The sequence below is a fragment of the Mobula hypostoma genome, chromosome 1 (genome assembly GCF_963921235.1).
Source record: "Mobula hypostoma chromosome 1, sMobHyp1.1, whole genome shotgun sequence".
Taxonomy (NCBI): domain Eukaryota; kingdom Metazoa; phylum Chordata; class Chondrichthyes; order Myliobatiformes; family Myliobatidae; genus Mobula; species Mobula hypostoma.
Window position 1 is genome coordinate 39225074 of NC_086097.1, and position 24087 is coordinate 39249160.

The 24087-nt window shown below is 40.3% G+C and overlaps 1 protein-coding gene across 3 annotated transcripts in view; it reads left to right on the plus strand.

Annotated features, from left to right (window-relative positions):
* The window catches only part of fancm (FA complementation group M), a 154314-nt gene that overhangs the window by 81820 nt on the left and 48407 nt on the right, over positions 1–24087 (plus strand). For all 3 annotated transcript variants that reach the window (XM_063047072.1, XM_063047089.1, XM_063047081.1), the window contains 2 exons: positions 1560–1766; positions 20133–20379. In XM_063047072.1, the coding sequence (XP_062903142.1) occupies positions 1560–1766; positions 20133–20379 (454 nt within the window). The remainder of the gene's footprint in view (positions 1–1559; positions 1767–20132; positions 20380–24087) is intronic.

Below are 24087 nucleotides of genomic sequence, written 5' to 3' on the forward strand. Positions count from 1 at the left end.
AGCTGGCTAGGCAGCACCTATGGAGAAGATTAAACAGTCCGTATTTTGGGCTGAGACCCTTCAACTTTTTTGCTTTCATACCTATGTCTCTATTGATAATAGAGTGAAAAACATTACCAAGGATGCATCTCACCCTAACCATGGACTTTTTACTCTCCTCCCATCTGGTAGGCGCTACAAGAGCCTCCACTCCTGCACCAGCAGGCACAGGAAGAGCTTCTTCCCTGAGGCTGTGACCCTGCTGAACCTCACATCACAGCGCTAAGCAGTGTTGCACCCATGTTGTACTGTCTCAGTACTTTTATATTTGTATGCTGTAGCACTTACTTTTTATTTTCAGTTATTTTGTAAATAACACTATTCTTTGCATTTCTGGTTAGATGCTAACTGCATTTCATTGGCTTTGTATCTGTACTCAGCACAATGACAATAAAGTTGAATCTAATCTAATCTAATAAAGCCCATAGCTTTTGTGACTTTTAAACTGCTTTTATTGAAATAAGGTTAAAGGGGCCCTGGAACTGCAGACACCTGTAGTTACCAAACATGAAATCTATGACAGCCCAGCAGATTTATCCAATACATCTTGACTGATGATTCGGTTGGAATCTGAATTAGGTCCTACCCCAATAGACTTCGGCATTGTAAGATGCTGTTTAGCCCTTCATACCTATCTGTGCATTCAACTTGCTACCATTCCCATATCCATGTAATTTTTCACTTTTTAAGTATTCCTTAAGTCTACATTTTCTTTTAAAGAGATCTAATTATGGATTCTGCCTCTTCTAATAACCCTCAGAGCCTTCCAGATTCTGTTAGCCTTGTCTGTTCACAATGCAAGCCACTTTCATTGTTCATTGACCTTAACATTCTCTAAATGTTGAAAATAGTTAAATGTTATGAAATATGCATCAGATTATGTTCACACATATACCTTTATGTTTTTCCCAAATTTTTTCTGACTTTTGTCTCCACTGTTCCTCTGTGGCCTCCCAACCTCTCAATAGTCACAGCCAATTCAGAAATTGTTAAAAAAAATCTCTTGTATCTCTTAAAGTAATTAGATAAACACTGAGGCTCCAAACTGAGTACTCTCTTTCTGTTCTAGTCAAAGCACTATCAGTTATTTATCCAATGCCATCATGCAAATAATGAGTCCATGATCAAGTCAACAAACTGAATTTTGGTGGGCGTGGGTAATGTATGAACAATCTGAAAGTCTAATCTTGTGCTTTGTTGATTTAAATAATCCACTTGACCCCGTGATGTCAAAAAATCAATTTTATCGTATGTGATTAAAATATTAAATGCCTGAAACAGGTTCCTTCAGTCATGGTGTCTGCTGGAAGTACAGTACAAGGCAGTCTGTCATTTTAGTTCAATGAACTTAGTTCGTTGATGAGGGGCTCTGGATAACTTCGTCCAGATGAAATCTCTCAAAATCCATTAAAACATAAATATAATTGTCCTGATTTGATGTTGGAGAAACTCACTAGTATAAACTTAATATTCCATATTATGCTCTAATATGTTCTTATTTCAATTATTTTTATTGTTAGGTAATGAGGTGCTTTCGTGAAGGTGGATATAATGTATTGGTTTCTACATGCGTTGGGGAAGAAGGACTGGACATTGGGGAAGTTGACCTCATTATTTGCTTTGATGCTCAAAAGAGCCCTATTCGAATGATACAAAGAATGGGCCGAACAGGCCGGAAGCGAGAGGGCAGAATTGTGGTTCTTCTTGCTGAAGGACGAGAAGAACGGGTGAGTCTACTTTCGTATGTGTCTCAACAATCTTTTGGGATTGAGAATGATTAACCTTTGTGGATTCTGAGATGGCTAATGTGGGAACAGAAGACCTCTCTATAGATTGGGTAGGTGATGGCTGATGGAGAGTTTGGGAGGTGGAGAGCGCCTCCTGACACTTACCTAGGACCTCTCGGTGCTTTTGATGCATGGCATTGGTTCTCAATACTCCTTGACTACTCTTACACTTGGAATGATATGGACCAAAGATTCCCAGGGTTTGGCGAAGTTGTTATGTTTCTTCAGAGAGGCTTAAGAACATTCACAAATGTTTTTTCTCTTTCTGACTAATAATGTCTTTCTATGACACAGCTTGGAATGAAGTTCCTGTTCCAGGATTCTGCTGATGGACATGAGAATGATTTGGCTTGTCTAGCTTGGCTAAGTGCAACTAGAGCCCTAATACTGGAAAGGGAACACTGAGAATAGTCCACTTCCCCTTCCAGTGAAATTGGCAGATTTTTCAGAAACGGCATTGACAATAGTTTTCCTATACCCTTTGAGATGCTTGGTCAAGCTTCAGAAGCATGTAGTAGGGCAAGGATCACTACTTCCTTGTGAGAGTTTGAGAGTATAAAAAAGGTAGGTCTCGGGGCTTGTGAGTTTCACTTTATGGAAATTTAAGAGGTAAGTCAGCTAATTGTTAGTTAATTACTATTTATCAGGAGACATTAAAAAGAAGATTGTGTCAAGGTGGAACAGCTATTTTGGGAGCGGCCATTATGAGAATGAGCCAGTGTAGAAGTAGAAGGCATTGGCATGAAGAGGCTGAATAAGTGGCCTGGGTTTGTGGAGTGAGAGCAGGAACATTAAAAAAGCAACTTTCATTCATTGACTAATTGGAGGGCACTTTAACCAATAAAATGCAGGGTACAAGGTTAAATGGAGCAGAAATAATGAGACAGAATTGAGCGTTGCTCAAGAGGCTTTGATGATGGAACACAAGTAAGAACAAATAAGGTTTTATTTTGCTTTTCATTCTTGGTACTTGATTGTGTAGCCAAGATGACAGTTCAGGCAGTAGAATTCTCCACCTGCAACATGTGGGAAGTCAGAGACCCTTGTGGTCTTCCTGATGATGATATCTGTGGGAAGTGTACCCAGATGTAGCTGCTAACAAACTGAGTCAAGGAACTGGATTTGAATGCATTCAGGACCATCTGGGAGGCTGATAATTTGATAGATGAGACTTTTAATGAGGTGGTCACACCCAAGGTATAGGCTTCAGATAGATATATGGATGACCACAAGAAAAAGTAAGGGAAGTAGGCAGTAAGTGGCCATTCCCCTCACTAACAAATATTTCATTTTGGATACTGTTGAGCAGATGTTTAGTTTAGGGCAGAACTGGCAGCTCAATATTTCAGGATACAAATGCTACAGGCGTAACAGAGGTACAGATAAGTGAGGAGGGTTTGCTCCCTTTTTGATCAGGGAGGACATAACAGCAGTACTTGGAGATGACATTCTTGGTGATGACTGATGACCTTGCTTTAAGGTGACAAAACATTTATACCCTTAAGTCCCTCTGTTCCACTACATTCCCTAATGCCCTATGAGTACCTGGGTGTTAAAAGTTCCTGGGTGTCAACATTCCTGAAGATCTATCCTGGGCCCAATATATATTGTTGCAATTATGAAAGGGGCATACCAGCAGAGTTTGAGCAGATTTGTTATGTCACCAAAGGCACTGGCAAGTTTCTACAGATGTACAATGGAGAGCATTCTGATTGATTTCATCACTGCCTGTTATGGAGGTGGCAATGCACAGGATCGGAAAAAGCTGCAGAGGGTTATAAGCTCAGTCAGCTCCATCATGAGCACCATCAGAGACATCTTCAAAAGTTGATACCTCATGAAGGTGGTAGCCCTTATTAAGAACCTTCACCATCGAGGACATTTCCACTTGTCATTACTACCATCGGGGTGGAAATACAGGAGTTCAAAGACTCATACACCACGATTTAGGAACAGCTTCTTCACCTCCACTATCTGATTTTGAACAGTCCAGAACCCATAATCAGTACTTTACCTCAATACCTCAATATTTTGCTCACTTTTTGCACTACTTTTTTTTTTATATTTCTTGTAACTTGTTTTACTTTTTATGTATTGCACTTTACTGCTGCAAGACAACAAATTTCACGACATGAGTCAGTGATAATAAACCTAATTCTGATTCTGATGTCTTGCAGTGGTTTGACTTTTCAAAATGCATCACCTTACACCTATCTGTATTGAAATCCATTTGCTACTCCTTGGCCTCTTCCTTGAAATTTGTGACAACCTTCTTCATTATCAAGAACACCTCCTAATTTCAAGTCATCGTCAAGCTTACAGATCAAGCCTTGTGTATTTGCATCCAAGTCATTTACAAAAAAGATGATTAACAAAGGTTCCAACTCCAAATGATGCGACTCACCATTAATCATTGGCCTCTGTTCTGAAAAACAACCTTCAACCACCATCCTCATGTGGTGAGGCTATATGGATAGAACTTGAGGCTGAGAAGGGGAGTAATATATCTTATTATACACTCTTGTGGGGCTGTATATAGACCCACCCCCTAGTAGTTAGCAGGAACTTGAAGAGCAGGTGTGTAGTATAATTGCTTTTAGTTGTAAGAATATTCAGGTTGTATGAGTGAATGATTTTAATTTGCCTGATATTGACTTGATTGTCCAGAATATCAAGGGCCTGGACAGGGTGGAATTTGTGAACTATGTCCAGGAGTGAATATAGAGGGCCCTGCTCAGGAGGGTTGCAAAACTGGACATCCTTGTAAGAAACAAGGCAGGGCAAGTAACTGTGGTGGCATTCATGGAACAATTTGGCTCTAGTGACCATAATCCGGCAGATCCACAGATTAGGGTCCTAAACTGGAGCAGTGCTAACCTTGGAGGAATAAGATGGAATCTAGCTCAGGCCGATTGTGTAAGCCTATTTGGAGGGAAAGGAATGAATGGAGAGTGGGAGGCTTAAGAGTGTGGTAGCAAGTGTCCAGGAGCAGTATGTTCCCATTAGGGTAAAGGGTAACTGGGGAGCCATGGCTGATGATAAATATTGAGGCCCTGGTCAAGAAAATGAAGGTGTAGGAAGTTGGAATCGAGTGAATCCCTCGATGACTGTAAAATAATTAGGAATATTTGAGAGGGAAAGGTATTTGCAGCCCTTACAGCACATTAAAGTGGACAAATCCTCAGATTGACCAATTGCCTCCTCAGGTTTTGTGGGAGGCTTGAGAGGAAATTGCAATGGCCCTTACTGAGATATATGTTTCTTTCTTTAAATCTTTTTATTGAGTAAGTATACAAAAAAGGTAAGCCATATAAACATTAATACAATGTTAAAGTATAATAAAATTCCAAAAGATATCAATACCAAAAAAAATACTACAAACAATGTAATTTAAACATAAGAAACCAAGATAACATAATAGTATACTAAATTTTATATATATCAATGGAAAAAAAAAGAAAAAAAACCCCCCAAAAAAAACCCACCGTGCAGCTAACTAAAAGCAAGGCAAAGCAATGGGCTAACTTGAAACCAAACAGAGTTAAACTTAAAATCACGTCCTCAATCCCGACCTCCATTAAAAACAGTGAAAAAAAAAACAAGAAGGGTAAATATTACATTAAATGAAAATATCGAATAAAAGGTCCCCAAATCTGTTCAAATTTAAATGAAGAATCATAAAGGTTACTTCTAATTTTCTGCAAATTCAAACATAAAATCGTCTGAGAAAACCAAAAAAAGGTAGTTGGAGCATTAAGCTCTTTCCAATGTTGTAAAATACATCTTTTCGCCATTAAAGTAAGAAATGCAATCATTCTACGGGCTGAAGGGGAAAGATTACTAGAAATTTTAGGTAGTCCAAAGATAGCAGTAATAGGGTGAGGAGAGATATCTATATTTAATACCTTAGAAATAATATTGAAAATATCTCTCCAAAAAGTTTCCAAAGTAGGGCAAGACCAAAACATATGAGTTAAAGAGGCTATCTGCCCCGAACATCTATCACAGAAAGGATTAATATGCGAGTAAAAACGCGCTAACTTATCTTTGGACATATGTGCTCTATGAACCACTTTAAATTGAATTAGGGAATGTTTAGCACAAATAGAGGAAGTATTAACTAATTGTAAAATCTGCCCCCAATCATCCACAGAAATGGTAAGCCCCAATTCCTGTTCCCAATCTACCCTAATCTTATCAAATGGAGCTTTCCTAAGTTTCATAATAATATTATAAATCATAGCCGATGCACCTTTCTGACATGGATTAAGGTTAATTATCGAATCTAAAATATATGTAGGAGGAAGCATTGGAAAGGAAGAAAGTATAGTACTTAGGAAATTTCTAACTTGTAAATATCTAAAAAAATGTATTCTTGATAAGTTATATTTATTAGATAATTGTTCAAAAGACATAAGGGAACCATCTAAAAATAAATCCAAAAACCGTAAAATGCCCTTAGTCTTCCAAGTTTGAAAAGCGCGATCCGTAAAAGAGGGAGGAAAAAATATGTTACCTAAAATAGGAATCGCTAACCCGAATTGATTAAGATCAAAAAATTTTCTGAATTGAAACCAAATGCGCAAAGCATATTTAACTATCGGGTTAGAGACCTGCTTAAGACGTTTCGAATCAAAAGGGAGAGAGGAGCCTAAAATAGAACCAAGTGTATAACCCTGAACAGATTGTAATTCCAATGCTACCCATTTAGGAATAGATAGTATGTCCTGGTCAAGTAACCAAAAATTCATATGTCGAATATTAATAGCCCAATAATAGAATCTAAAGTTAGGTAATGCTAAACCTCCATCTCTCTTAGCTTTCTGTAAATGTATTTTACCCAGTCTCGGATTCTTATTCTGCCAAATAAATGAAGAAATTTTAGAGTCAACTTTATCAAAAAAAGATTTTGGAACGAAAATTGGTAATGCCTGAAACACATATAAAAATTTTGGCAAAAAAAACATCTTAACTGCATTAATACGACCAATCAAAGTTAAATATAAGGGAAACCATTTAGATGAAAGTTGAGTAATATGGTCTATTAATGGTAAAAAGTTAGTCTTAAATAAATCTTTGTATTTACAAGTAATTTTAATCCCAAGATATGAAAAGTAATTATTAATCAATTTAAATGGAAATTTATAATATAAGGGAAGATGTTTATTAATCGGAAAAAGTTCACTCTTACTAAGATTTAAATTATAACCTGAGAAAAGACCAAATTGTGCTAATAACTCTAAAACAGCAGGAATGGATTTCTCAGGATTAGAAATATATAAAAATAAATCATCAGCATAGAGTGATAATTTATGGGACTTTAATCCCCGAGTTATCCCAGTAATATTTGAAGATTCTCGAATAGCAATTGCAAGAGGTTCTAATGCAATATCAAATAATAGGGGACTAAGAGGACAGCCTTGTCGAGTACCACGAAAGAGAGGAAAAAAAGGTGAGTTTAAAGAGTTAGTACGAACCGAGGCTACAGGGGAATGATATAACAGTTTAATCCAGGATATAAATTTCAAGCTAAAATTAAACACTTCAAGCACCTTAAATAAATAAGGCCATTCTACTCTATCAAAAGCTTTCTCGGCATCTAAAGAAATAACACACTCAGGAACATTTTGTGAGGGAGTATAAACGATATTTAACAATGTACGAATATTATAAAAAGAGTAACGACCTTTAATAAAACCCGTTTGGTCTTCCGAAATAATAGAAGGAAGTACTTTTTCTAGTCTATTTGCTAATAACTTAGAAAAAACTTTAGAATCAACATTTAATAAAGATATTGGTCTATAAGATGCACATTGAGCAGGGTCTTTATCCTTCTTTAGTATTAGAGAAATTGATGCTCTATTAAAAGATTCAGGAAGTTTACCAAGTTTCAAAGAAGCCTCAAAAACCCTACAGAGCCAAGGAATCAATAAAGAAGCAAAACATTTATAAAATTCAACGGTAAACCCATCAGGGCCAGGAGCTTTCCCCAGATTCATAGAAAAAATAACATTCTTAATCTCATCCATTGTAATGGAAGTATCTAATAAAGAAGACATATCCTGTGAAATCTGAGGGAAGTCTAACTTATCTAAAAAATCATTCATATATTTAGAATCTCGAGGATACTCTGATTGATATAAAGAAGAATAAAAATCACAAAAGGTTTGATTAATCCCCACATGATCCAGTATCAATCGATCATTTTGGTTATAAATCTGATTGATTTGAGATTTAACATAATTAGATTTCAATTGATTAGCCAGCAGCTTGCCAATTTTGTCACTGTGAACATAAAAGTCACTTCTTGTTTTCTTTAATTGGTTTACAATCGAGGACGAGAGTAGTAAACTGTGTTCCTTTTGAAGTTCAGTTCTTTGTTTGTATAACTCCTCAGAAGGAGCCATAACATATTTCTTATCAATTTCTTTAATCTTGTCCACAATTGCCATCTCCTCCTGCTTCTGTTTCTTCCTCAAAGCAACAGAATACGAAATAATCTGACCCCGAATATAGGCTTTAAAAGTGTCCCAAAGAGTGTTAACCGAAATATCTTCTGTATGGTTAATTGTAAAAAAAAAGCTCAATCTGTTCATTCATAAAATTAACAAAGTCCGAGTCCTGAAGCAACAGCGAATTAAAACGCCATTGTCTATTATTTGGTATATTGGCCATAATTTTAATAGAAAGCTTAAGTGGAGCATGATCCGAAATGGTTATAGAATCATAATCACATTTAATCACTGAAGGAATAAGACGAGAATCAATGAAAAAATAATCAATTCTTGAATAGGAATGATGAACATGTGAAAAGAAGGAAAAATCTTTTTCCTGAGGATGCAGAAAACGCCAAATGTCCATCGACCCAGAATCAGAAAGGAAAAAATTAATCAGATTTGCAGATTTATTAGGTAAAGTCCGTAAAGGAGCCGAACGGTCCAAAGCTGGAGACAAACAGGTATTAAGATCTCCGCCCCAGATCAATGAAAACTCGTTCAAATTCGGAAACTGATCAAACAATGATTTATAAAATTCCGGACAATCCATATTAGGAGCATAAACATTAACCAAAACTACTTTTTTATTAAATAGTAAACCACTAACCAATAAAAATCTACCATTCGGATCAGAGATAATATCCTGTTGTATAAAAGTAACTGAGGAATCTATAAAAATAGAGACGCCTCGAATCTTAGCATTGGAGTTCGAATGAAATTGTTGTCCCTTCCAGAATTTGAAAAAACGTAGTCTGTCCCCCCTCCGTACATGGGTCTCTTGTAAAAATAAAATTTGTGCTTTAAGTCTCCGGAACACTTTAAAAACTTTTTTCCTTTTAATAGGATGATTAAGACCGTTAGTATTCCAGGAGACAAAATTAATAATAGACTCCATAAATCCTAAAGTCAACCCACAACAAGGAGGATTGACGATAGGCGCGACCCACAAACCCGGAGAGGAAACAGAACATACAAAAGATACCGGGAAAAAGGACGCAACCAGTACTTCAATAATGTATATAGCCCAAAGAGAAACAAACTAAAACGTGAAGCCCCTCCCACCACCCTCCGCCCCAAGACTCCAAGGCAAAATCTAAAGCAGACCCGCCAGAAAGAAGCAAGCGCTAAAACTACCCCCATGACCTTCCGGTATACGCTCCCTAAAAAAAAAGGTATAAATATGAAAAGGATCAGCTAATTGTAAAACAGTAAAAAAGTAAAAAAAAAGGTAGCTCAATTAAAATACACACAGAACAGAACAAAAGCCGGAAAATATATATTAAAAAAAAAACCACAATAAACCTCAAACCCATGAATAGACACAGCAACAAGAAAAAATAAGATTATTGACATAAAGTGGTTATAAAAAGCAAAACAGAATAAAATTTAAAAAAACTACAAAATTTAAGGCCACACAAGAAATACGTAAGATGACAAAAGGGAAGTAACCACCCAGAATCCCCTGGGAAAAGAAAGAAATGACGCAGTTAAAAAGAAAGTTTAGCAACCATATTAAGAAATCAAAAATAAACTTTTCTGCCCAAATAGGGCACGAAAAAGTTAAAACCAACCAATTCACAGCCTCCGATCAACGGAGATAATTAAAAAAAAAGCAATTAAGATGTTGAAGATGAAAGTTGATCCAGATAACTCTGGGCATCCGATGGAGAATCAAAAAAACGAAGGGCTCCATCTGACATGCGAATCCTTAGACGTGCAGGGTACAGCAGCGCTGGTCTTAAGTCCATCTTATAGAATTCCGACATCACGGATCTGTAACGAACCCGTTGGTCCCAGATTCGTTTACTGAAATCTTCCACGAATCGGAACTTAAGATCCGAAAAATCAATGAAACCTTTAGATCGAGCGAATCGAAACAGTCTCTCCTTGTCTTGAAAGTAATGAAAATGTAAGATAACATGCCTAGGTCTATCTGACCTAGACGAGTATGATGGGATTCTGTGAACACGATCCAGAAGCGGTGGTTGGTCAGGAAATACAGTAGGGAATGCATCTTTTAAAAGTTGAGAAAAATATTTCATGGGGTTGTTAGATTCCACAGCTTCCCTCACCCCGATCATTCGTAAATTCTGCCGTCGCATTCTAGATTCCAAGTCAGAGTTTTTAAAAGTCAAAAAGTCAAGTTTCTTCTTCATTACATTAATTGTTTCTTCGATTTCCCCCATCTTAAACTCACTTTGTTGCGCGAATTTTTGAAGATCAGATATAGCTGACTGATGTTCCGCAATAAATGTTTGCATCTTATCAATTGAATCGGCAATTTTCTGGAGATTAGTTGAGATTTCCGTATGAATCAGGTCTTTAACAGGGCCTGCAATTTCCGTACGAATCATCTCCCTAACAGAGGTTGAAATTTCCCTCTGAATTAACTCCGATATCGCTTTCAAAATCACCGGTGATTCAGTCGGGGGGAGATCCGTAGCTTTCGGTTTAACCGGAGGTTTACCATCCTTGCCGTTTTTCCCGTTCTTAGACATAGCAGATCTAAGTATCATCCAATTGTCGGAGAATTCAGTTTAATTCAAAGTATTGTAAGAATTGATGCCTTAATGGTTAATTAAAGTATAGCTGACCATAGAGAAAAAAAACTCAGAGGTAATGGAGCGAGTCAAGAACGCGACTTCACTCCATGAGCGCTACCGGAAGTCCCCGATATATGTTTCTGTATTAGCCATTGTTAAAGCTCTCAAAGTCTGGAATATGGCTGTAGTTGCTCCCTTGTTTAGGAAGGGTAGTGAGGACGAGCCAAGGAACTCCAGGCCTGTCAGTCTAACATAAGTAGTGGGGAAGTTACTGGAGGGAATTCTGAGTGACAGGATCTAGCAACATTTCGATAGGTAGTTTCTGATTAGGAGTCAGCATGGTTTTGTGTATGGAAAGTCATAGTTGATGAACCTTTGAGAGTTTTTTTTTGAAGAAGTAACCAAAAAAGTAGATGAGGGTATTGTCTATTTGAAACTTTTGCAAGACCTCCAATAAGGTGCCACATTGTAGGACACCTGGAAGGTTAGATTCAATGGAATCCATGGAGGTAATGCAGATTCGTGGCTTGAAGGTAGGATACAGAGGAAGGTGGTTGTTGGGGTGTGTTCTAGAGTTATTGTATATAGCAAATACTAAGTTCTACAAGACCATAAGATATAGGACCAAAATTAGGCCATTTGTCTGATCGAGTCTGCTCTGCCATTTCAACATGGCTGATCCAATTTTCCTCTGTGCCCCAATTTCCTGACTTTCCCTTCTATCCATCGTGCCCTGACTAATCAAGAATTTATCAACCTCTGCCTTAAATATACATAGAGACTTGGTCTCCACAGTTGTCTGTGGCAAAGAGTTCCACAGATTCACCACCCTCTGGTTAAAGAAATTCCTCCTTATCTCTGTTCCAGAGGCTGTGTCCTCTGGTCTTAGACTCTTTCACCATAGGAAATATCCTCTCCACATCCACTCTATCAAGATCTTTCACCATTTGATAGGTTTCAATGAGGTCACCCCTCATTCTTCTGAATTTCAGTGATTATAGGCCCAGAGCCATCAAATGCTCTTCATATGACAAGCCATTCAATCCTGGAATCATTTTCATGAACATCCTTCGAACCCTCTCCAATCTCAGCACATCCTTTCTAAGATAAGGGCCCAAAACTGCTCACAATACTCCAAGTGAGGCCTCATCAATGCTTTATAAAGTTTCAACATTACATCCTTGCTTTTATATTCTAGTCCTCTTGAAATGAATGCTAACATTGCATTTGCCTTCCTCTCCACAGACTCAACCTACAAATTAACCTTTTGGGAGTCCTGCATAAAGACTCCCAAGTCCCTTTGTGTCTCAGTTTTTTATATTTTCTCTCCATTTAGAAAATAGTCAACCCTTTCATTTCTTCTACCAAAGTGCATAGCCATGCACTTCTTGACACTGTATTCCATCTGCCATTTTTTTGCTGGTTCTCCTAATCTGTCTTAAGTCCTTCTGTCGCCTCTCTACTTCCTCAAAACTACCTGTCCTCCACCTACCTTCATATCGTCTGCAAACTTTGCAACAAAGCCATCAATTCCATTATCCAAATCACTGACATATAACATAAGAAGAATCGATCCCAACACAGACCCCTGTGGAACACCACTCGTCACTGGTAGCTAGCCAGAAAAGGCTCCCTTTATTCCTACTCTTTGCCTCCTGCAAATCAGCCACCACTTTATCCATGCTTGAATTTTCCCTATAATACCATGGGCTTGTAGCTTGTTAAGCAACCTCATGTGTGGAACCTTGTCAAAGGCCTTCTGAAAATCCAAGTGCACAACATCAACCGATTCTCCTTTGTCTATCCTGCTTGTTACTATTTCAAAGAATTCCAACAGATTTGTCAGGGAAGTTTTCCCTTGAAACCATGCTGACTATGGCCTATTTTATCATGTAGCTCCAAGTACCCTGAGACCTTAATCCTTAATAATTGACTCCAACATCTTCCCAACCACTGAGTTCAGACTAATGGCTTTGGTTCCTTTCTTCTGCCTCCCTCCGTTCTTGATGAATGGAGTGACATTTGCAATTTTCCATCTTTTGGAACCATTCCGGAATCTACTGATTCTTAAAAAATCATTACTTAATGCCTCCACGATATCTTCAGCCACCTCTTTCAGAACTCTGTGGTGTACACCATCTGGTCCAGATGAGTTATCTAACTTCAGACCTTTCAGTTTCCCAAGAACCTTCTCTCTAGTAATGGTAACTTCACACACTTCATGCTCCCTGACACTTGAAACTTCCACTGTACTGCTAGTGTCTTCAACGGTGAAGACTATGCAAAATACTTATTCAGTTCATCTGCTGTTTCATTATCTTCCATTACCAGCTCTCCAGCATCATTTTCCAGCATTCCAATGCCCACTCTCGTCTCTCTTTTACACTTTTGGTATCCTCTTTAAAAGTTTTGGCTAGCTTACTTTGTATACCCTCTTTATCTTAATGACTTTTTTAGTTGCCATCTGTTGGTTTTTAAAAGCTTCCCAATCCTCTAACTTCCCACTAATCTTTACTCTATGATATGCTCTCTCTTTGGTTTTATGTTGGCTTTGACTTCTTTTGTAAGCCATGATTGTGTTATCTTTCCTTCAGAATACTTCTTCCTCTTTGGGATGTATACATCTTGTGCCTTCAAATTGCTTCCAGAAATATCAGCCATTGCTGCTGTGCCGTCATTCCTGCCAGTGCTCTTTTCCAGTCAATTCTCCTCTCTCATGCCTCTGTAATTTCCTTTACTGATACATCTCACTTTAGCTTTTCCTTCTCAAATTTTAGGGTGAATTCAATCATATTATGATCACTTGCCCCTAAAAGTTCTTTTACCTTAAGCTCGCTAATCAATTTTGGTTCATTGAAGTAACACACAAAAAATGCTGGAGGAACACAGCAGGCCAGGCAGCATCTATGAAAAAAAGTATTGTTGATGTTTCGGGCTGAAACCCTTCGGCAGGATTGGAGATAAAAAGATGAGAAGTAAATTTAAAAGGTGGGGGGAGGGGAGAGAGAAACACAAGGTGATAGGTGAAACCTGAAGGGGGAGGGTAAAGTAAAGATCTTGGAAGTTGATAGGTGAAAGAGACAAAAGGCCATGGAAGAAAGTAAAGGGGGGAGGAGCACCAGAGGGAGTCGATGGGTGGGCAAGGAGATAAGGTGAGAGAGGAAAAGGGGGATGGGAAATGGTGAAGGAAAGGGGGCGTGGGGGGGCATTACCGGAAGTTTGTGAAATCAACGTTCATGCCATCAGGTTGGAGGCTACCCAAATGGAATATAAGTTGTTGTTCTTCCAACCTAAGTGTGGTCTCATCATGACAGTGGAGGAGGCCATGGTTGGACATACGGGAATGGGAATTGAATTAAAATGTGTGGCCACTGGTAGATCCCACTTTTTCTGGCGAACAGAGTGAGGATGCTTGGTGAAGCGGTCTCCCAATCTACGTCGGGTCTCACACTTGCAGCACCGGACACAGTATATGACCCCAACAAACTCACAGGTGAAGTGTCGCTACACCTGGAAGGACTGTTTAGGGCCCTGAATGGTAGTGAGGGAGGTGGTGTTGGGGCAGGTGTGGTACTTGTTCTGCTTGCAAGGATAAGTGCCAGTAGGGAGATCAATGGGGAGGAACGAATAGACAAGGGAGTTGTGGAAGGGAGCAATCCCTGTGGAAAGCAGAAAGCCGGGGAGGGGGGGCGCGGTTTAGGTAAGGGTGTGCTTGATGGTGGGATCCCGTTGGAGATGGCGGAAGTTTTGAAGAATTAGGTGTCGGATGTGGAGGCTGGTGGGATGGTAGGTGAGGACGAGAGGAACCCTAACTTGGTAGGGTGGCGGGAGGATAGGGTAAGAGCAGACGTGCGTGAAATGGAAGAGATGCGGTTGAGGGCTAAGTTAATGGTAGAGGAAGGGAAGTCACTTTCTTTGAAAAAGGAGAACATCTCCCTCAGTCTAGAATGAAAAACCTCATTCTGAGAGCAGATGCGGCAGAGGTGGAGGAATTGAGAGAAGGGGATGCACTTTACAAGTAACAGGGTGGGAAGAGGTATAGTCTTGGTAGCTGTGAGAGTCCGTGGGTTTGTAATAGACATCAGCGGATAAACTGTCTTCAGAGATAGAGACAGTGAGATTGAGAAAGGGGAAAGTGGTGTCAGAAATGGACCAGGTAAATTTAAGGGCAGGGTGGAGGTTGGAGGCAAAGTGGATAAAGTCAATGAGTTCAGCATGGGTGCAGGAAGCAGCACCAATGCAGTCGACAATGTAGCGTAGGAAAAGTGTGGAGATGGTCACCAATGTAGGCTTGGAACATAGACTGTTCCACGTAGCCGACAAACAGGCAGGCATAGCTGGGACACATGTGAGTGCCCATGGCGACACTTTTTGTTTGAATGAAGTGGGAGAAGCCAAAGGAGAAATTATTTAGAGTGAGGATGTTCTGCTAGGCAGAGGAGAGTGGTGGTGGAAGGGAAGGTTAGGGCTGGTCCAGTCCCTATACACCTTCATCCCCCACCAGGAAGGCCTCAAAGCTCTCTGTTTCTTTCTGGAAAGTTCTGAGGATCTCTGGTTTATTGAATTTAATTTCAAGAACAACCAGTCTTCAGACCTGAAAGTGGATTTTAAATTGAGTTTAAGGTGCAGCTTGGAATAATGGTGTTCTTGGAGCTGCAGACTGGGTTTCATTGCAAACCAAGAAGAACCCCATGAAGAGGCAGTAGTGATTAACATTCATTTTGGGTGTCTGGAGTGTTGGTGTTTGAAAACTATATGTAATTCAAAAGGAGCATTATGGATGCAGTGTCAGTATAGAGTTATCCTTTGATCTTTAGCATCTAAAAATGTCATGTAAAATGGGGTCAGGGAGTCTCTTCTAAGAGTGTCTTGAGTATGAAGCCTGCTTGTGTGCTGAATAAAGGCTTTTTTTATCACCAGCTTCAGTGTCTCCTGATGACTTTGTGCACAGACACAGCAGTGGTTGAGGGTTATTTCTTGGAATGGAGGCCGGTGACTAGTCCTGGCTGCAAGGGTCAGTGTTGGGACCTTTTTTTATTAGTTTTTATATAAAGGACCTGGATGCAAATGCACAAGGCTTGATCAGTGAATCTGTGAAATTAGGAGGCATTCTTGATAATGAAGAAGCTTGTCATAGATTACAAGAGGATCTGTATCAATTAGAATGTGGCTGAGGAGTGGCACACTAGCGTAGGATGTACTATAACAATTTGTTAGAATCTTTGGTGACATACCAAATCTCCTCAAACTCTTGCTGCTGAGCCCCTTTCATAACTCAACAATATACTGGGCCCAGGATAGATCTTCAGAGATGATGACACCCAGGCACTATGAACGGTGAGGCACTAGGGTGTGTAATGCAACAAAGGGTCTTAAAGTGCATTGTTCACTGAAGACAGGTTCACACGTAGAAGGGGTGGTGAAGAAGGTTAACCGTCATCAGCCGGGGCATTGAAGGACAACTGTCAAGATCTCTGAGGATCTAACCTGGTCCCAACATATTGATGTAGTCATAAAGAAGGCAAGACAGCGGCTATACTTTATTAGGAGTTTGAAGCAATTTGGCATGTCGACAAATACACTCAAAAACTTCTATAGTTGTACCATGGAGTGCATTCTGATAGGCTGCATCACTGTCTGGTATGGAGGGGCTACTGCACAGGACCAAAAGAAGCTGCAGAAGGTTGTAAATCTAGTTAGCTCCATCTTGGGCACTAGCCTACAAAGTACCCAGGACATCTTTAGGGAGCGGTGTCTCAGAAGGGCAGTGTCCATTATTAAAGGCCTCCAGCACCCAGGGCATGCCCTTTTCTCACTGTTACCATCAGGTAGGAGATGCAGAAGCCTGAAGGCACACACTCAGCAATTCAGGAACAGCTTCTTCCCCTCTGTCATCCGATTCCTAAATGGACATTGAAGCTTTGGACACTACATCACTTTTTAAATACACAGTATTTCTGTTTTTGCACATTTTTAAAAATCTGTTCCATATACGTAATTGATTTACTTGTTTTATCTATTTTTATTTTATTTATCATTATTTTTTCTGTCTCTGCTAGATTATCTATTGCATTGAACTGCTGGTGCTAAGTTAACAAATTTCACGTCACATGCTGGTGATAATAAACCTGATGCTGATTTTGATTCTGATATTTTACACAGAAGGTGATGAGTACATGGAATGAGCTGCCAGCGGAAGACATTGAGCTATGTAGAGTTCTGTCATTTAAGAAACACTGGGATAGGAAGGATGGGTCTTAAAGGGATATAGGCCAAAGCCAGAAATCTAGGATTAGCTGAGTGGGACCGTGGTTGGCGTGGGCTCGTTGGGTTGAAGGGCCTGCGTCCATGCTCCTTTGCTCTATAACCATGAATTTTGTGTCAAGTTCCATGCCTCTATCTTCAAATATCCTTTAGCGCAAAGGCTGAGTCGGATTATTGAAAGCACGGTAAATTACATGATTAGTGCCTGTCGTCACAGAGATGTGGGATGTGATCTAAGTTTTCTATGGTTTTTGAGGGCAGTGTGGTGCAGCAGAGAAGGGTCGGAAGAGAATCTTTCTCTTGCAGATGTTGACTATAATGCCCTTCCTTTCATGTGCTTTAGTAAAAGCATGGTATCTTTGGTGATATAAGTTTTTGTGTAGTTGAAACATTTTTGATCTGTGCTCTCTATGAATTAAGTTTTGCAGCTAAATTGCAGTTTTATTTGTATCACTCTAATTTGCGCTGACGTTCCATTTGACTTTTAACATTGACTACTAACCGCTAAGTATTATGTTTTCTAAGCAGCGCAGGAGTGTTCAGAACATTGGACATGAAGTGTATAATGAACAATTTTGTAAAAAGAACTGAACATTGAGAAATGTAGAACAGTTTTGTTTGCGTAGCCAGAGTTAGTTAGGGATAAGAATGCAGGATCAGATTTTAAAAAAGTGGAACTAATGAAATTATAGTTTAAGTTTTGTGAGAATAACCACAGTGTTTTCACAAACAAGAGAAAATCCGCAGATGCTGGAAATCCGAACAACACACATAAAATGCTGGAGGAATTCAGCAGGCCAGGCAGCATCTATGGAAAAAAGTACAGTTGATGTTTCGGGCTAAAACCCTTCAGTAGGACTGGAGAAAAACAGCTGAGGAGTGGATTTAAAAGGTGGAGGGGAGGGAGGGGAGAGAAACACCAGGTGATAGGTGAAAGCTAGACGGGGAGGGATGAAGTAAAGAGCTGGGAAGTTGATGGTGAAAGAGACAGAAGGCTGTGGAAGAAAGAAGAAGGGGGGGGAGGAGCACCAGAGGGAGGCGATGGCCGGGCAAGGAGATAATGTGAGAGAGGGAAGAGGGGATGTTTAATTGTGAAAGGGGGGGGGGCGGTGGAGACCATTACCAGAAGTGTGAGAAATCAATGTTCATGCCATCAGGCTGGAGGCTACCCAAACGGAATACAAGGTGTTTTTCCTCTAACCTAAGTGTGTCCTCATCACGACAGTGGAGGAGGCCAGGGATGGACATATTGGAATGGGAATGAGAAGTGGAATTAAAAACGGGTGGCCACTGGGAGATCCCGCTTGTTCTGGCGGGCAGAGTGTAGATGCTTGGTGAAGTGGTCTCCCAGTCTATGTCAGGTCTTATCAATATACAGGAGCCCACACCGGGAGCACCGAACACAGTAAATGACCCCAACAGACTCACAGGTGAAGTTAAAAACGCAAACACGAGGGATTCTGCAGATGCTGGAAAACCAGCAACTTTGATGTACTACACATGCCCTTATACTTCCTCCCTTACCCCCATTCAGGGCCCAAGACAGTCCTCCAGGTGAGGCAACACTTCACCTGTAAGTCGGCTGGGGTGATATACTGCGTCCGGTGCTCCCGATGTGGCCTTCTACATTTTGGCGAGACCCGTCACAGACTGGGAGACCGCTTTGCTGAACACCTACGCTCTGTCCGCCAGAGAAGCAGGATCTCCCAGTGGCCACACATCTTAATTCCACATCCCATTCCCATTCTGACATATCTATCCACGGCCTCCTCTACTGTAAAGATGAAGCCACACTCAGGTTGGAGGAACAACACCTTATATTCCGTCTGGGTAGCCTCCAACCTGATGGCATGAACATTGACTTCTCAAACTTCCACTAATGCCCCACCTCCCCCTCGTACCCCATCCGTTATTTATTTATATACACACATTCTTTCTCTCTCTCTCCCTCTCTCTCTCCTTTTTCTCCCTCTGTCCCTCTGACTATACCCCTTGCCCATCCCCTGGGTTCCCCCCCCTTTTCCTTCTCCCTGGGCCTCCTGTCCCATGATCCTCTCATATCCCTTTTTCCAATCACCTGTCCAGCTCTTGGCTCCATCCCTCCCCCTCCTGTCTTCTCCTATCATTTTGGATCTCCCCCTCCCCCTCCCACTTTCTAATCTCTTACTAGCTCTTCCTTCAGTTAGTCCTGACGAAGGGTCTCGGCCCGAAACGTCGACTGTACCTCTTCCTAGAGATGCTGCCTGGCCTGCTGCGTTCACCAGCAACTTTGATGTGTGTCACAGGTGAAGTGTTGCCTCACCTGGAAGGACTGTTTAGGGACCTAGATGGTAGTGAGGGAGAATTTGTAGGGGCAGGTGTAGCACTTGTTTCACTTGCAAGGATAAGTGCCAGGTGGGAGATCAGTGGGGATGGACGAATGGACAAGGAGGTTACGTAGGGGGTGATCCTTGCGGAAAGCAGGAAGTGGGGTAAGGGAAAGATGTGCTGGGTGGTGGGATCCCATTGGAGGTGGCAGAAGTTCCGGAGAATATGTGCTGGATGCGGAGGTTGATGGGATGGTAGGTGAGGACAAGAGGAACCCTATCCTTGGTAGTGTGGCGGGATGGATGGGGTTGCCCTTGGTCTTTTTTTTTTGACTTTTGCGATTACTTTGTGAGATAGATTGAACTTCTAAGTTGTTCCAAGTTAACATAATCCCCTGTTACAATAAATTTTGTCAGGCTGAATTTCTGAAAGAAAGCATATAGACTGCTGTAACGCTTGTCAAAACTGTTTAGATTAATTATTGGAGGGTTGGGAGAAAATGGATCAAGAATTTATTAATTGCAACAAAATCTTTATAAAAATATCTTTGTGATAGTTCCAGCTTTGAGCAGTGGTTTTGGGTGGAGCAAACATTAAAGTACTTTTTGAAGGAAAATATATTGAGGGCCAAATAGAAATTACTTGGGTATTTGAAAAATTGTTTTGAAATAATGGATATTTAAATCCAATTTCAGACCTACAACCAAAGTCAGTGTTCCAAGAGGAGCATTTACAAAACCATTATAGGAAATGGTAACAAGTCGTTTCGCCTTTACGCTAATAGTCCACGAATGGTTCCAAATGGTCTAAATCCTGCTGCATACAAGATGTACATAACTACTGGAGAATACGAATCAAATAATATATCAAGAATTACAACAAAGCATGGAAGAAAGTCGGGTGTTGTACTTCCAGAATCATTCATGTACAGCCGATGTCCAGGTATGATGTATAGATAGCACATTTTTGAATTTTGTGCATGGATTAGTGAATCTTGCTTATTGATTTTAAATTTGGAAATAAGGGAATAATATTCCACTGTATTTACAAGAGACTTATTTAAACAGTGGTTGATTAAAATCAAAATTCTTGCCTACAGACTTAATATCTTTGGATGATATTTTGGAAAGCTTAAAATTGACTTTGATCAGCATCAAAGTTTAGTTCAAGGGATATGGAATGTAGCATGCAAGTACAATAATTGATCAAAAGGCTTTTTTGTCATGGTGCCATCAGCATACTTGCCCAATCATATTGCTGTTTGGAGTTGCAGCTTGGTTTAATGATCCATAGCATTATGCATTTCAAAGTTCAATGTAAATTTGTTTTCAAAGTACATAATATCACCATATACAACCCTGAGATTCATTTTCTTGGGGGCATACACAGTAACTCCAAGATTTTCCATAGAATCAATGAAAGACTGCACCTTGCAGACCAATGTGCAAATACAAAAGAGAGAAAAAAATATATCGAGAACATGAGATGAAGAGTCCTTGAAAGTGAGTCCGTCGTTTGTGGAAACAGTTCAGTGACTGGGTGAATGAAGTTATCTCCTCAGGTTCAAGAGCCTGATGGTTGGAAGGGTATTAACTGTTCCTGAACCTGGTGGTGTGTGTTCTGAGGTTCCTGTACCTTTTTCCTGATGGCAGCAGCAAGAAGACACCACAGCCTTAGGTGGTGATGATGGATGCTGCTTTCCTGCAACAACGCTCTGTGTAGATGTGCTCAATGGTGGGGAGGGCTTCACACACTGGGCCATATCCACAAACAACTTTGATGTTTTCCTTTTAAGTTAGAGCCCAGGTGAATTTCGAAGCATTTCAAGCTTTCCAAAAACTGTATGGCCTTTTAGTGCCACTAATCCGATATCCTTGACTTTAAGCAACCCCCACGTCCCCATTTTCAGTGAATGAATATTTAAGCAAAAATGCCAATTTTCCTTTAGAAGATCATTCAGTTTCGTTAGATAAGCCATCATGTCTGCATGTGTTTTTATTTATTCCTGACCAGCAATTCCTGTGCATGAGTTCCTTGGCTACAGAAGACCAGGCTTACTAAAATTCATCTTTACTCAAATTCTTTCCTATATCAGTCAATGTTTAGATGTGAATATTTTTTAGCCTAACAAATAGTATTGGAATGTTTGATATTCATTTAAAGGAGGGACTGGAAGTGCATGGACGGGAACCAGCAGTTATCACTGGTTCCGTCTCGATGCCACATCCTGCTGGGTTTCAAATCATGAATGAATTATAAGCTTTGCCAAAGAAAATCACTACTGTGTGGTATATTTTTAGGTTCTTCTCTGAGGTGGTAGACATTGTACAGATGGCAGGAACTGAGGGTTGCAAGCGTTTTAAAACTGGGCTGAACCTAATTTCTTTTGATATTCAGTAATATCTAACAGATGGTGTTAATGAATAATAAGTCATGACAATCAAAAAATACAGGTCATAGTGTGATATAATTGCAGAGCCTTATTAGCCTTAGTTGTTAACTAATGGTGATGGGTCATATTGTCATTGTCAATAGAAGAGCTTAATATGTAGAAATTATTCCACAGCATTTATGCAGAAGTCATGAACATGATCTGAGTGTAGCTTTAGTTGCCTCGACCCCCTAATCAATCAGTCAATCAAATCTTCAGTATCTCTCTTTAGCTGCAAGCAAATCAGTTTTTAATATGTAAATAGCATGCTCATGTGGTTTTATTATCATCCTACCATCTGGGTGGTAAAATATTGTAAGGAATGGAAGTACTGTTTCTAAACCAGGAAGAGGAGGCTCAACTGTTTCAGGCAATAGGTTTTTAAACTTGGCTTTGGCCGAAGCCCGAGTCTGTAAATCTTTGCTAGTTCGTTGGGAAAGTTGAAGGCCCAGTATCTGCGTGTCCCATTCACTGGAGGCTGGAGGCTGGAGGCTGAAGAAAGCCTGTTCTGGGGTTAGAGGACTGTGTTTGTGTGCTGGTGGGAGAGGGGAACAGGGCTTGTTTTGCTGTTGTTGTTTTGTTCTGTATTGTTCTGCCGAGCATTGAGGGTGTGCTATGTTGGCGCTGGAAAGTTGGCAAAACTTGTGAGCTGCCCCCAGCACACCCTCAAGTGTGTTGGTTGTTAATGCAAATGATGCATTTCCATGTATGTTTCAATATACACGTGATAAAAAAACTTGAATCTTCAATCCCTCAGTCCGCATACAGCTCCGTTCCCCCACTGTTCTTCTCAAAAGTCGCAGACCTAAGCATTGACTTTTAGAAGTCCTTTTAGAACAGAAATGAGGAGGAATTTCTTCAGCCAAAGGTTGGTGAATCTGTGGAATTCATTGCCACGGATGACAGTGGAGGCCAATTCATTGGGTATATTTAAAGTGGAAGTGGATATTTTCTTATGGGATTCATAGTTCAAAGTATATTTATTATGAAAGGTTGAAGGGTAATAACTATTCCTGAATCTGGTGTTGTGAGTGCCGAGGTTCCTGTACCTCCTTTTTGATGGCAGCAGTGAGAAGAGAGCATGGCCTGGATAGTGGGTTTCCCTGAGGATGGATGCTGCTTTCCTGTGACAGATGTCTATGTAGATGTGCTCAGTGGTGGGGAGGGCTTTAGCTGTGATGGACTGGGCTGTATTCATTACTTTGTCTAAGCTTTTCTATTTAAGGGAATTGGTATTTCCATACCAGGCTATGATGCAACCAGTCAATATACTCTCCACCACTGGTATGGGTTCTAAGGTCTCTTCTTGGCAGCAGCGAGAAGAGACCATGGCCTTGGGTGGTGATGATGCATACTGCTTTACTGTGTCAACACTCTGTGTAGATGTGCTCAGTGGTGGAGAGGACTGTACATGATGGACTGGGCTGTATCCACTACTTTATGTAGGATTTTCCGTTCAAGGGCATTGGTGTTTCCATACACTATGATGCATCCAGTCAATGTATGCTCCACTACCCATCTATTGAAGTTTGTCCAAGTTTTAGATGTCATGTCAAATATTTGCAAGGTTTTAAGGAACACACACAAAATGCTGGAGAAACTCAGAGGGCCAGGCAGCATCCATGGAAAAAAGTAGAGTCGACGTTTTGGGCCGAGACCCTTCAGCAGAATTTCCGGCATCTTCCAGCCCATGATCTTTGCCGGCCTTTTAACATACCCCAAGATCAATCTAACCTTTCCCTCCCACATAGCCCTTTTTCTTTTCTTTCATCCGTGTCCCAAAGAGTCTCTTAAATGTCCCTAATGTATGCATCTCTACCACCACCCTGGGCAGTGCTTTCCATGCACTTTCCACTCTGTGTGACGGGGGAGAAAAACTACCTCTGACATGTTCCCTATAGATTCGTCTAATCACCTTAAAAGGTTGTCCTCTTCTATAAGCCATTGCCACCCTGGAAGAAAGGTGCTGGCCATTCTATGTATGCCTCTTATCAGCTTATAAACCTCTATCAAGTCTCTTCTCATGCTGCTTCATGCTGAAGTTAGAACCCCTAACTTACTCAACTTCTCCTCAGGACATGCTCTCTAATCTAGGCACCATCCCCCAACTGTAGCTATAATCTTTCTGGCTATTAATAAGCTCTCCCTCCGATTGTTGATACTGAGGGTGACTGCGAACATAATACCATTGAACGTTAATTGTGTTGGTTAGACTCTGG